This window comes from Eretmochelys imbricata, chromosome 9 (genome assembly GCF_965152235.1).
Source record: "Eretmochelys imbricata isolate rEreImb1 chromosome 9, rEreImb1.hap1, whole genome shotgun sequence".
Classification (NCBI taxonomy): Eukaryota; Metazoa; Chordata; order Testudines; family Cheloniidae; genus Eretmochelys; species Eretmochelys imbricata.
In genome coordinates, this window is record NC_135580.1 from 98897808 (window position 1) to 98911811 (window position 14004).

Here is a 14004-nt window from a genome sequence, read left to right on the forward strand (position 1 = left end):
GGAGGGGACAGCCCTGGGCCGGCTCCGGCTCCGCCCTGCCAGGCGGGCGATCCCGGCTCCTGATTTTCCTGGGGGCCGGTCCCAGCCCTGCGCGCCCTCCCCTCTCCCCACCTCCCGCCCGGCCCCCGCTTCGCCCAGCGCCGCCGCCGCCGCCGCACGCCGGGCCGGTCAGTGAGCCAGCGAGCGCCGGGCCCGGAGCGCGCCCCGCTGCTGCCCCCGCCCCGCTCGCCTCTTGCTCCCGGGCCGGCTCCCGCTCCACCATGCCCCGGCGGAGCGCCTGCCTGCTGCCCCCGCTCCTGTGCACGGTCGCCGCCTGCAGCCTGCCGCTGCTGCTGCTGGCCGCCGAGCTCAAGTCCAAAAACTGCTCCGAAGTCCGGCGGCTCTACGTCGCCCAGGGCTTCAGCCAGAGCGATGCGCCCAGCCACGAGATCCACGGTGAGGCGGGGGGGCGCAGGGGAGGTTTTCGGGGGAGGGGTTGCATGGGGTGCGGGGGGGGTTGCAGGGGAGGTTTTCGGGGGAGGGGTTGCATGGGGTGCGGGGGGGGTTGCAGGGGAGGTTTTCGGGGGAGGGGTTGCATGGGGTGCGGGGGGGGGTTGCATGGGGTGCGGGGGGGGTTGCAGGGGAGGTTTTCGGGGGAGGGGTTGCATGGGGTGCGGGGGGGGCGCAGGGGAGGTTTTCGGGGGAGGGGTTGCATGGGGTGCGGGGGGGGTTTTCGGGGGATGGGGTGCGGGGGGGGTTGCAGCGATGCGCGTCGGGGGACACCCGCAGCCGGGATCCGGGGGGGGGGGGGTCCGTTCCCATGGTGGCTCCGGGCTCCTTCCCTTTGTCAGCCCGGGCTGGGCTCCTCGGCTCCGGGATTCCTCTGCCCTCGCTCAGGAGCGTTCCCAGCGAGCCGCCGAGCGGCGCGGGGAGGCTCCCGGGCAGGCTTCGCCTCCCCCCCCGCAGGAGAGCCGTGCAGGAAAAAAGTTGCTTAGGAGTGTGCAGGGTCTCCCCGCCTCCCCTTCATGTTCTTAAATCGCTGAGGGGAGGGTGGGGGGTGGTGTTGTTTTTTGTTTAAGGGGCATAATCAGGCCCCAGCTCTTTGCATTCAGGAAATACTCGGCGGTGGCAAATGAGTTGGTAGCTCTAAACTGTGTGGTTATAATTCCACCCTGCAAAGGTAGGGAAACCCACGCCAGGAAAGAGAGAAAAAGCGGGGGGGGGCGGCGCTTCTCTGCCTGCAGAGTGGTTTGAAAGCTGAGTCAAAACCAGCCAGTGGAAAAAGCTTGAAGAATGTGGACAGAATTCAGGAAGGTATTTTGAAAGATTTTTCTCCTGACCTTCGGGTTAATTGCACACGCAATTACGGGCATTTGAAAAGACGGATTGCAGGAAATCTTAATCTTTGTTTGGAGATAGTCATGCAAATGAGGAAAGTCTAGTCCTGCTCACGTTTTTGCACTTGAGGTGTTTAGAGAGAGCCCTTTTGCTGGGGGAGGGGGGGTATTTATGAAGACTTTTTTGCGCCGGGATATTTTGTGAGGAATTCCCAAATCTCTTTCACCCCCACCCCTTACTACATGATTTAAAGCAAATTGTGAGGATGAATTTATGGATGAAATCTGTAATAATTGATGCCATGAAACCATGTCCAGTCCACACTGGGTTTGGGTTCTTGACTCCAAAGTGCTTCAGAAAATCCTTAATCTTGGTTCTGACAGCAACAGATTTAAGAAATGTTCCAGGAGTTTTGAGAACTACACTTCCTTGCAGTTAGTAAGAGCCTTTCCCAGTTTAACCGTGGTGAGGATGGAGGAGAGAAAAGAAATGAAGACTTCAGTGATTTCAGAGTCCCTGGAGTGGTTTCAGAAGGAAATAACGGAGTGGGATTTTGTGCCCACAGAATGCTAAATCCCACCATTTTTACTTAGTAGTCACAGTTTCCTCTAGTTAATGAAGTTCTTTGGGGACTTGGACTAGCAAAGAGAGCAGCTGTTTATTAGACAGCAAGATGACTTTTTAAAATGTGACTGATCAGTCCTCTTTTCCCACATTATGTCACTTTGCTCTACCTTCGCAGTTACCAAATGATTTGTACACAACCGATTAGGTGCTGTTTGCCCTTAAGCTGTCTTTCTTTTAGCAAACTCAGATAGGTGCTGGTGTTGCAACAATTTAGTAATTACTTAGTCCTGAAGGCCCTTTTCAGCCCCTCCCCCAGCAAAAGTGGAGATAGCCAAGATTCACCCTGGAAAGCAGCGAATGCATTTTTTACCCTAGATGCATTTATAAACAGTGTTGGCTTTAAGTTTGTGTCTCATTCTCACGCTTCAAAGAGGCGATTCTGTTCGAGTTGCATGATGTCAACAGGGTGGATTTTGAATCCTTGACTCCTCTTCATGAGAAAAACATTAATTGTTGCTCAACTGCTGGTGGTGAATGTACCTGTGTTGTTTTGTCTAGGCAGAAGTCCTTAAAACAAATCAATATGCACAAAATGTCTCTCTGCACTCTATAGACTAAGGTTTCAGTGACCGCATATGAAGTCAGATTGTCCTTTTTTGAAAAATGACATCTCGAGAAACAGTTTTGCACATTGGTGCCCAAATACTTGCCCATCCAAGGGACAGGAGTGTTATTAGTAGCCAGCAGTAGGAAATGGTAGTTAATGTGCTCACACCCAAAACATTTTATTCTTTTTGTTTCATCCTTCATCTCCCTCCCAGGGCTGCTGCTTTTATTTCCCCTTTTGAATGACCTACTGGACTGCATTCTCCTGAGGAACAAAGGAAGTGCTTTTTTAGCTGGAATCCTTGGGAGACCACCAAAGACTCCAGCTCATGAGCTGCAATTTCGCACTACTTTCAACAATAACAAAAATGCATGACTGAATGGCTCAAAAATGTGGAGAGTTAGAGGCATTCATTTGAGTCTAGGACACTGTCACAACACAGACAGACCCAAGTAAATACCTTTAGACGGCTAATATAGAAACAGGGGTAATCTTTACCATCTCTGTGCCCTTCAAATATGCGTATATTATCCTCTTCGCTGACACAAACTCAAATGATTTCAGTCAGTTGCACTTTTCTGTTGTCAGTGTCGTGAGATGCATTTAGCATACAGCTGTTGGAATCAAATCATGGGTCTTTTTGCTTCTTCAAGAAATGTTTTAATGAGAAACACCCTCATGCTTTGAGTTAAACTACACTGCTACCGCCCCACCCCCCTGTGCTTTTCAAAAGGGCTTGCACAAAATAAGGTTGTGTTGATTTAAGATCAGTACTTGGGTCAGTGTAACACTAAGGGTTTGTGCAGGCTTCCCAGAAGCCACTGTATCTTGAGGATTTGACCTCGCCTTCATTTCTATATCATAATTAAGATGATTTGATGTGCTTTGAAGGGTGTCAGGAGTACATCATGCAGACAGGACTTCCATTTGAGGTCCTAACTGGGCTGTCAGCTTGACCCTGTGCTTTTGAAACAAGACGTCAGAGAAACGGGATAATCACACGAGATTATTCAACAAAAAGAGGGTGACCTTGTTCAACTTACTCATCAAAAGTGTTAATTAGGTTATGTCCCGTCTCCCTAAAGATAAATGAAATCACGGCATCAGATCTTATTCGCAAAGCGACAATCCTTGGAAACTTAAACCATAGATGTCATCTTAATGCTAAGCCTATTTAGAGGAGGCAACCAAGAATCTTTTAAAAAATTTTTTTAATGAGTTGTCTGTGAATATTGTAGTGCCTTAAAGGGACAGTACACGTTAAAATCCAGTTAGTTTTAAAGTTAAAACTAGTTTTAGATACTACACCTGCCTAATCTTTGTATTAACCTCCCCCTCCCCCCCGTTGCTGTTTCAGCGTCCCACACAAACAGGGTTTACTGAGGTCCCAACCTTGCAGTCGGAGCCACAGAAACATATCTTTATATGACCCCTTGGAGCTCCATCCACTGTCATCTTCACTGGGTCTCTCTGCTGGTTAAGGATCTGTCTGCATGGATCTGATGTAGGATTGGGCCCAGGTGATAATTACATGGAAAATCGTGAATGTGACGCGGAGCGCTCTCGTATGAACACAGTGGGTAAAAATAGAGGTTGCAGTCATCTTAGAGACTACTTGTTACGTTTTCAGATAGGGGCAAGTTGTTTTAATTTTTTGTAACTCTTTAAGAGTAAGTTACTTTGGCAAGCCCCTGATATTAATTTGCTTGCTTTAGAATGTACAAGGTGCATATTTTCATCACTCATAAGTGTAGTGAAGAAAGGGAATTGAAAATGCCGTATGCAAAATCTTGGCTACATGGCAAGAACCAAGTTTCAGCAACACAGTATTTTTTATATATAAATCTTTTACCCTGTATCCCATTGGGGTATTTATGAAGACTACTCAGAGTGTTGTCTGCCAGAATGTAACAACTCACTAAAACATGTACGTGGAGGAAGGGATTTAAAAAGGTGTGCTTCGGGGGGGCCAAAATTTTGGGGCTGTGATGTTGGGGTGGTGGTTTACAAAGCACAGAAACAGAGCAGTTTAGTGCCATGCTGAATTTTTATTATTGCAATCAGTTAGGTTATTTTTACCAGTCACTTGCAAACTTCTTGCCGTAGTAGCATAGACAAAGCTTCTGAAATGTTTCCTGAAAGTTGTGGCGTGTGTGGTGTTTGTTTGTTTGTTTTTTTTTGTCCTGCCACCTCTACAGTCAAAACAGTGGGAGCTTAAACCAGAAGACTCTTAGGCCCTGAATCTTAAAAACACCACACCCAACAACCACCACCCAACTATGTGGCTGCACAGCCCCTGGGGGCTCAGGGACTCAGTCAGCTGCAGGACTGGGGCCTTAAAGAACTGCTGTGTTGAGTTTCTGGTGGAGTCAATTCTGCACCCAGTTTCAGGATGCCTTAGGTCAGTGATGGGCAGCCTGATGGCGGGCCATGAGTCATTTTGCTGACATTGACTGTCCGCAGGCACAGCCCCCCGCAGCTCCCAGAGACGGGAAGTGGCATGGGCTGCGGGGACGTGCTGGCTGCTGCATCCTGGAGCTCCCGTTGGCCGGGAATGGGGAACCTCAGCCACTGGGAGCTGCGGGGGGCCGTGCCTGCGGACGATCAACGTCAGCAAAATGTCTCGTGGCCCACAATCAGTTTATCCTGATGGGCTGCATGTGGCCCGCGGGCCGCAGATTGCCCACCACTGATGGGTGCCTTGGAGGAGTGAAACAGAGATTGGATTGTGAGGTTTGTCTAGGTTTATTTTGGTGGTTTGATATTGTTCTCAGCTCATCTGGCTGAGCGCCTAATTTGCACTTTCAGCAATTGTTAAAATTAAGGATGATCAGTTAGCAGTTATTAAATTAGTATAATTCTGTCAAATAAAGCACATGAAACTCACATTCTTAATAGACGTGCATATAAAATGGTTCTCTAACTTAGTAGTGTGTCATGCCTGATGTATATATTCTCACCGTATTTATGTCCCATGGGAGAACTAGGCAAGCTTGCTTAATTGCTCTTTTTCTCCATGTCTTCTAACTAAAACAGTCAAATTCTACCAAACAATTTTTCCCCTTTTTTTATCTGCAGCATTTTATTCTACATGATATTAATATTCACTGGGTATTGCTTGTTCATATTTACCTAGGAGTTGGATCTAAAATTGGTTTAGACCAAGTTTAGAACCTAATTACAGTATCCATAAATGGCAGATTATTATCTATGAACATAGTGTAATCTTTCTTGCTAATGTAAACGGTCATTTCCTTTCAGCAGGTAATATGAAGTAATACTTGTAAGAATTTTGCTGCTGACCAATTCATATTTGCTTAATGCTCGGTAAAAGCTGTAGAGTGGAATATATGGAACTTGCTTTTTATGTTAACTACCTCCTTTAGATGTAACAAAATGTGACATAAAAATATTTATGGAGGCATTCCACGATTCCCTCTGCAGATGGCTCTGCTCTGTGGAATTGTATCAATGAGATTTTTAACACCCTATTCCAGATCCCCCACCTGTCGCCCCAACAGTGCTGTTGCTGTCTTGAAGCTTACGGTAGGAGTAATATGTAAAACATCTATTCTGTTACTGGACACCCCAGTAATTGTGGGATTAGGACTCTCCCTTTGATACTGACAGAATTGCCAGTTTACGAAACTTGTTCTTTACATTTAAAATAAAAGGTGGCTCAGAGAGAACACAGACTGTAATTCACTCGTGGCTTTACCGATGACACACATCACAAGAGTGCAGTTTGAGTATAGTGGGAATGGATGGGGAGCCCTGAGAGCGAATGCAGTCCTGTACTCAGCCTGCGGCCATGTGTTTATAATATATACCTTTCATATATTTTAAAAAAAAAACAACCTAAAATTTCCATGTCTATCCTTAGCTTTGCCTTTTCCTTTTTACAGTAATACTAATGGCCACCACTGTATTTTCCGGTTCACAGAGAAACTGGTAAAGGTGGTTCACTGTGTAATGTTCAATGTGAGAAATAAGAATGATGGATGGATGAATGTTCTGAGGCTCATGGTGATGTCAGATCTAGGTACACTCTGCACAAATCAATTCTGGCGTGTATTTTGTTGGTGCAGTCCGACAATGATCCATTTCTGAAAATGTAAAGCCGTGGCCTGAAGGTTGTCGGGGATAGAATTCTTGTAACATGTCCCTTGGACGGGTTCTGTGTCTCGTGCTCTAGAGACCTTCTCCAGTGATTATTTCTAAACTGTCTCTGGCAGGGATGCCACCTTTCCTGTACGTGGCTCATAAAGATGCTGTTGAAGTACAAATGCCTTTTTTTTTTTTTTAAATTAAATTTGACCAAATGATATAGATTTTTCTTCCTTTCCTGAGGAAAGGATACTTTATGTTACGATTCTGTTCCTACAGCACGTTGCAAATCTCTTAAGTTCAGACGCTGAAAGTATCGTTCAGTATTGAATTCGTGTGGTTCTAGATGATTGCTATTGGTTAGTATGGCATCGCATTAGAGTAAGGAGGGGTTCTTGCTCCCAGAGTGAGTCACTGCTCGTGGTCGGGGTGGGGGTGATCAGGCTTGTCCCAAGAAGCGTATCAGTGGCTGTGATGGAAAATTATTTTTTTTGTTTTTTGTTTTTTGTTTTTTAATAAGATGTTCTCTTCTCCCTGACCCCTTGTTATCAGGTGTGGATGTAAAACTCTTCTGCTCTTCACCTTTTTAATTTTAGGAAGTCATTGGTACAACATGACTAATTTCTCTGTCGTTCGCATTGAACTGTACTTTCTCCACTTCAAGTTTTTGGAGTAGTGTTTTGTTAGACTGCAGCAGTGTGTGCCTTCGCAAACTGCAATGTTAAGCATGTGGTTCACAGGGACTGCTTGCAATGGTCCAGTCTGAGTGGGAGTATCATTTTCCTTGGCAGGCACTTTGTAGAAAGTACTGTTTCTTGTGCCAGAATAAGCAGTCATTATATTCCATGCAATTTATAGTCAAATTATTATTTATTGTTAAAATTGCCTGAAATGATTAGATGTGTCCTTAGATATGTAGCTTTGGTTAAGACTGAATGACAGTGTGCATGAGGCCTCATCTACACAAACAGTGTTTTTTAATATTGTCTTGTAATTTCAAGGAGACTTTCTGTGGCTTTCATATGTCGAGAGGCTTTTTTATCCTCCACTAAAAGTGAACTAGAACAAGGCCAGGACAGTGGCTAAGCACCCGGCATATTATGGCAGAAGCAGGTTTGCAGGCAGCCTTGGGATTCCGCTTGTGTGCACCAGTGGAAGGAAGGGGTGCTTCTTGGGCGGTTGAGGACAGAAGTGGTGCTTTGCATTGCAATTTCAGACTCACAGTGGCTGCACGTGAAACAGCATTGCATTTTTGGTGGCTTATTCTTTATAACTGAAGAGGGGAAATGAAGTCAACACAAGACTGTCATTGAATGAGCAGCAGCGGATGGCAATGCTGGAAATACCCTTGAGAGAAGCACCCCCTCTTTCTCACCCATAAAGGCTGTGGGGGGCGCGGGTTGAACAATAGCAGAGACCTCCATCCCACACAGCAGCCGGGAGGCTGGTGTTCGAGTTGTGGGAGACCCACTTCCCTCTACTGAACCAGTCATAGCAGCCAGTAGGTTTTAGGGTTCAGAATGGCAGGTGAGAGGTTCTCCTCCCTTCCTGCAGCTAGATCGGGGAAGGGGCTTCAAGGTTATCAGTTACATCAGAGCAAGAGGCTAATACAAAAGATAGGGTCCCATAGCAGAGCCCAAGGGCTCAGCCTGATAAGAATCCCAAGGCCTTTCTCCTTCCCAGCAACTTTGGCATTGCCCTAATAGACCTCTGGTTAGATATGCATCTCCACCTGTGGCTAGTAGGTGTTTGGTAAATTTTCTGGAGTACAGCTCATATAAAATGAGTTGTTGTTTTCTGTAGCACACTGGAGTTTACATGGAGGAAAAAACAGCCTTTACAGTTGATACCTTGGTCAGCAGTAGGATGGGTAGAGAAGCCAAGGTTTGAAGGGATGTGGGACTAAGCTGCCTTCTCATTCCTTGAGGGCAGAGTAACTTCGGGATGCCTGTTCCCAATACAGTGCAAGTGGAAACTAAGTACACCCTTTGCACAGTCAGGTAACTGACCATTGGAACGGATTATGGAGGGATGCGTTAAATTCTCCTTCACTTGGTGTCTTCATATAGAGCTTGGATGGCTTTCTAAAAGAGAGAGACTAGTTCAGTTGCAAGTTGTTGGGTTAGAGGCAGGAGTCTCAGGGTGGTGTTCTCTGACTTGCGTGATGCAGGAAGTCCATCTAGATGATCACAGTGGCTCTGAACCTTAACATCTTAACAACTGTGATTTTAATACATAACTTCTCTAACATTTGTTAACCCAGCACCTTTCACAAGCAATGACATTTGCTTGAGCAAAAAGGATGACAGCTATGTTAATGGGCCCCACTTCCTTGGGTACAGAGAAAAGAACTCAACTAGGTACAGTTGGGTAGAGAACTTCTTTTATGAGGACTTCAATGATTTTGTTAATGTTAGTCAGTAGGGGTAATGATCTCTCAACATTTTTCACATTCTTTGTGCTTTTCTCTTGGGATTATGAAGGTAACTCCCCTCTGTTGTTTTTTTTTCTTTTTCTTACCCAAATCCCTAAAATATCCATTGTACTTTGCCAGGTTCCCTTGCGGCATTCAGCCCATTGCCTGGGAGACGACGCAGTTCGCTGTAATCGGTGCATTTAGGTCTGTATTGTGAGCAGCCTTTGCACAGCTGGGTGGGATGGGGGTTTTGTGCCTGCATGGCACCATAAGCACTAGCCACAAAAGGCCCCAAGCAGGATGGAGTATAACAAGGAGGGAGGGGTGAAATTAGGCTAAATAGCGAGTCTTCACAGTGAGATCTATGTAATTGGAGTCCCCCAAGAGAAATGGGAAAATCCCAATGCCTGAGAATCTTAAAGCTAGACTGGAAAAAGCAGAGTATGAGAGTAAATTAGGGAACTATCCTGCACTGGCTGGAGAATGGACCAGATGCCCTCAAAGGACTTCTCTATCTTTACATTTAAAAGAAGCGAGAGGGAACGCACTGTCTGAGTATTGTGTAATTGTGGAGATGGCAGCATGCTTGCATCTCTTTAAATAGATATTGTGAGCGTGTATATGATGTATTTTTTAGGGTTCCCCAATACTGATTTTACTATAAAAACAATATTTTGGTGCCTAACTTTTCAAAGTGAAACAGATTTTTCTGGACTCAAGAAGGGTGGAGGAAACGAAATACTTCAGCCTTTTTTTTTTTTTTTTTAGGTGAGCAAAATACGTCTCTTCAACCTTGGCAATGCACCTTTTTATAGAAATTTTATCTACTGTTGAATTTGCAAACCAGAAAGAATAAATCGTATTTGTGTTCATAGTAACTGACTTTGACTTTCTTGAATGTGCCCTTTATCGCTTTAGATAAGGGAATGCCTTCAGACAAAAGCAGTTGCTCCAGAATGAAACATTTTGAGGAAGTATTTCTCTTCACGTTGACCAGTTGAGAAAATGAGAATTGTCTGGTTTTTTAAGCAAATGCAGATGGGTGCAAACAATGACAAAACGTGTAAAATATTTTCTAGCAGTTTGTGGGACTAAGGATTCTTTTTATAGAGAATACCCTGAAGTGTTCAGAAAGTGAAAAGTCTGTGAGACTTCCACATTGTCAACATTGCGTGTTCATTTTAATGCTGCTGGTTTTTCGTGTATTCATAGGAAATTGGCTTTGGTAATTGAATTTCTAAAGAACCACAGTAACCAATAGCTGTTTTCTTCTAAAGGTCACTGTTGGGTTAGTGAATATAGTAAGTACTGTATTTAACTCCTCATGGTGTACTGCTCCTCCAGAAATGTTGACCTAAATTTTCAAAAGCGATGAATGATTTTGAGTGCCCAACTTGACACACCTGAAAGGGACCTGATGTTGCAGAAAGCACTGAGTCACACGTTATAAAAATCTGTCTGTGCCCTCAAAAATTGATGCACCCCTACTAATGAAAATTTGGTCCATAAAGACTTCACCAATTCTTTTGAATGGAGGTGAAATCAAATGTCTGCTTGTTCCACTACACTGACTTATCCCATCACAACACCTTTGTGCCCCGCCAGTATTGTCTTCACACAGTTCTGTAACGTCTCTGTGTGTCCGATTCTGTAGGAACAGTGGCACATCTGGTTTTCTTTAAGCCTCCAAAACATGATGTGTGCATGTTTTGTGTGGAATTAGTGGTGTCCCACTGAATACACCTTAATGACCTGACGTGCACTGGAGCTGTTCTGAAGGTAGGGAGGTCTGAGGTCCACTCATGAAAGAACAAGAACAGAGTGAGTGCTAATTAAATGTGTACAGTAGAGAAGAGGAGTGCTGCTTGTCCTCCATGTAATGGGCACCCCAGATACTTTGCCTGTGGGTTATTGCACGTGGGAGAGCTCACTGTAGCAAGTATTCAAGCTTCTTCCCTTCCAGAATGGTATGGGAATAGCCGCTATTGAACATAGTGGACAAACAGCTGAGCATGGGTGAGAACTTGGATTGATGGCAGTGTTTTGCAAGGGGGATAAGAAGACAGGATTTTTTATGGAGCCAAAAATAAAAAGGCATCTAAAACAAAGGTCCAAAGACAGCTAAAGGCACCACTCTACTTTCCGTAGTTTCAAATGGCAATTATTTGTTGTGTGTGTGTTTAAATGCAATGGATTTAATGTTCTCCTAACAGTTCCACGTACCGTAGGAGTTTAAGGGATTTGCTAGCCAAGGAATCTAACTTTACGAAAGTATCAGTTGGAATCTTCACTTGGTGGTTTCAACAAATTGGTATCGAAAATTCCACATTCCGGGTCTCGATGGGAGGTTGCAAATCATGCTCAGCTGATGCTGCGGGTTCTAATAATGGCATTTTAAAAGATTACATGGATTTCAGTATGAATGTTTCACTCCTTTATACTGTCCTTTGTGGGCTTGCTTTTTTTTTTTTTAATGGTTGAACCTGGTTCGATTCAGCATTCTTGGAACATACAGACCACATCAGGATTTACCGGCTGGAATGAAGTTACTAGTCCTCCTAAAAACATGAGACTCTTGTTTGAATGTCTTTATAACCAATTGGCCAGAAATAGTCTTTTTACTAGGAATACTTTTTTTTTTTTAAAGGGGCTTTATCCATAGAAGATTAAAGAGTAAGTAGATGCACTCTACTCAAAATGAGCATTGTTAAAAGGAGCTAAATTTGGCTATAGATTTGGCCATTTGGTAAATTGAAGATACAGCTGTTTCCCCTCCTGCAGTTATAAATGCAAACTCTTGGGCCATTCCAATACAACAAAGAAGGTGAGAAGTTATTTAGTCAGGGAGACTGGAGCAGTTGTGAACTTGTTACAAAATAATTCTGCATAAACTGCAAACACACACTAAAATGTACAGTAAAGTGGTCATGACAACAGTGCCTTTTGTCTTAGTGTGCGTGTACAGTATATATTTTGGCTACCACAGAGATTTGCTCTCCCCCCTTCCTCCCCCCCCCCCCCCCAAAAAAAAAGTCGGTCTGAGGTTAAGCCTAAACTTCATACAAGAAGAACACTGAATTTATTTTGAGCCAATTGTTCCAGTCTACAAACGCAGGCCATCTTTAGGGGAATTGTCACTGTGCAAGACAGCTATGGGAAGCTCATTGCAGGGAAGGGACTGTGAGATCAGAAAAAAACTCTGTAAAGGGGTTCACTCGCTGCGGGAACGTCTCATTGTGGCCAGGTCTCTCTTCCGTAACTCAGCCCTCCAGCCAGGTTGCAATATTTTTGTCCTTTCCTGTTGGGGTAACAAAGTTTGACATAATAGTCTAATGCCTTTACAACAGGTCTTTCGCATCAACTCTGGGACCCATGATCTAGGCATCCTCTTGGCATGTCCTTGTGCCCTTTGGTCAGGGGGCTTTATGCCACTTTCCCAGTGGCTGGTAGGGGAACCCCAGACTCTCCCTCTACACTGGATTCCAGCCCAGGGATCCTGTAACCAGCTGCCAAGGTCTCCACAGTCCTACTCTGGGCTTCTTCCTACTCAGCCTTTCTCAGGATTTCTTCCCCACAGCTTCTCTGGGTTGACCCTTCTTTCAGGGCTAGGATCCCAGGCCTTACTCTCCCCTCCCCGCCGTCCTGGGTTTAGTGCTCATCACCTCTCTGTTCCCAGAAAGAGACTGCAGATTCCTTCCCTGTGTCCCTCTTCTGCTACAAACTTCCTTTCTGTATAATAGGTCGTTTGCAATGGTGCTGCAGCTGTGTTGGTCCCAGGATATTAGCGAGACAAGGTGGGTGAGGTGAGCTTTTGAGCTCCCCAGAGCTCAGAGGTCACTTGAAGACGATGTCTGTGTAGCTCGCAAGCTTGTCTCTTTCACCAACAGAAGTTGGTCTAAAAAAAAAGGATATTCCCTCCCGCACCTTGTCTCTCTTTATGATAACCAGCCTGCTGCTGCTCAGCTGGGCTTCATGTTCAGTTAAACCTGGCACTCCCTCCAGGTGCAGCCAGGTACCACAATTGATGCCTCAGGCCCACAATTAACCCCGTCAGGGCCTGTGTAGAGCACACACCCCGTCATACTTTGTCATTCATTGTCCTGACTGAGAGAAATAAAGTATTCTGTGTTCTCTCATAGGGCCCTTTCCTTGTGGGGAACCATGATGGTTGCATTGAGAGCCTTTTGAGCAAGATGTAACAAATGCGGAGATGCTAGTCTCTGCACAGTTCCCACATGGACATGAGCTTCCCCTTATAAATCCAACCTTGAGCCCCACCTGTCTTCACCTAAACCACACCAATCCATTGGAAATGTTTTAGTTTGATCACGAGTTATTGGCCTTGATGCAGGAATTGGTGGGTTAAGCGCAATGGCCTGTTCTGAGGAGGAGACCACACCACATGATCAAAATAGTCCCTTAAGATCGCAGCCTGGAGTAGGTTTGTTCTGGCAAATTTGAGGCCTGTCAGAGAAGATGTTGGGAGCTATAGTGGGTTTAATATAGATCTTCAGTTTTTGTTTTTAAGTTTATCATCTCCTCAGTGGCTTGACCATTCACCTCAGACTGGCCTAGTCTCTTCCTTGGATTTCAGTGTGTGGTGTTTTGTTTTAGACTTAAGTGTGTTTTTGTGAACTTCATAAAGTCCATATGCCCCAATGGGTGCTCAAATAAATTGGTTAGTCTCTAAGGTGCCACAAGTACTCCTTTTCTTTTTGCGAATACAGACAGTCTGTGTGAGTAGTGCGGGTTTCCTGGAGCTCTTCCTGGCCCGAATGCAGACTGCCACAAAGGTGGGGACAGTAGACAAGGAAGGGAGCATGCTTGTATGTGGAAGGTAGGAATAAGGATAAAAGCAGCCAATGAGCAAAGAAAAGCAACTTAATCCAGGGGTTTGGGTAAATGGAGCCACCATTTCAGATTTCCAAGGGTTTTCCTCCTTTGGGTTTATTTTGTGGGAGATGGCTGTCTTTAATTTGTTACTTTTTTC

The 14004-nt window shown here is 45.1% G+C and overlaps 1 protein-coding gene across 1 annotated transcript in view; it reads left to right on the forward strand.

Moving 5' to 3' along the window:
* The first annotated feature begins 260 nt into the window (after nt 1-260).
* GPC4 (glypican 4) overlaps nt 261-14004 on the forward strand; it is a 171830-nt gene continuing 158086 nt past the window's right edge. The window contains exon 1 of the mRNA XM_077825571.1: nt 261-435. Within this exon, the coding sequence (XP_077681697.1) occupies nt 261-435 (175 nt within the window). The remainder of the gene's footprint in view (nt 436-14004) is intronic.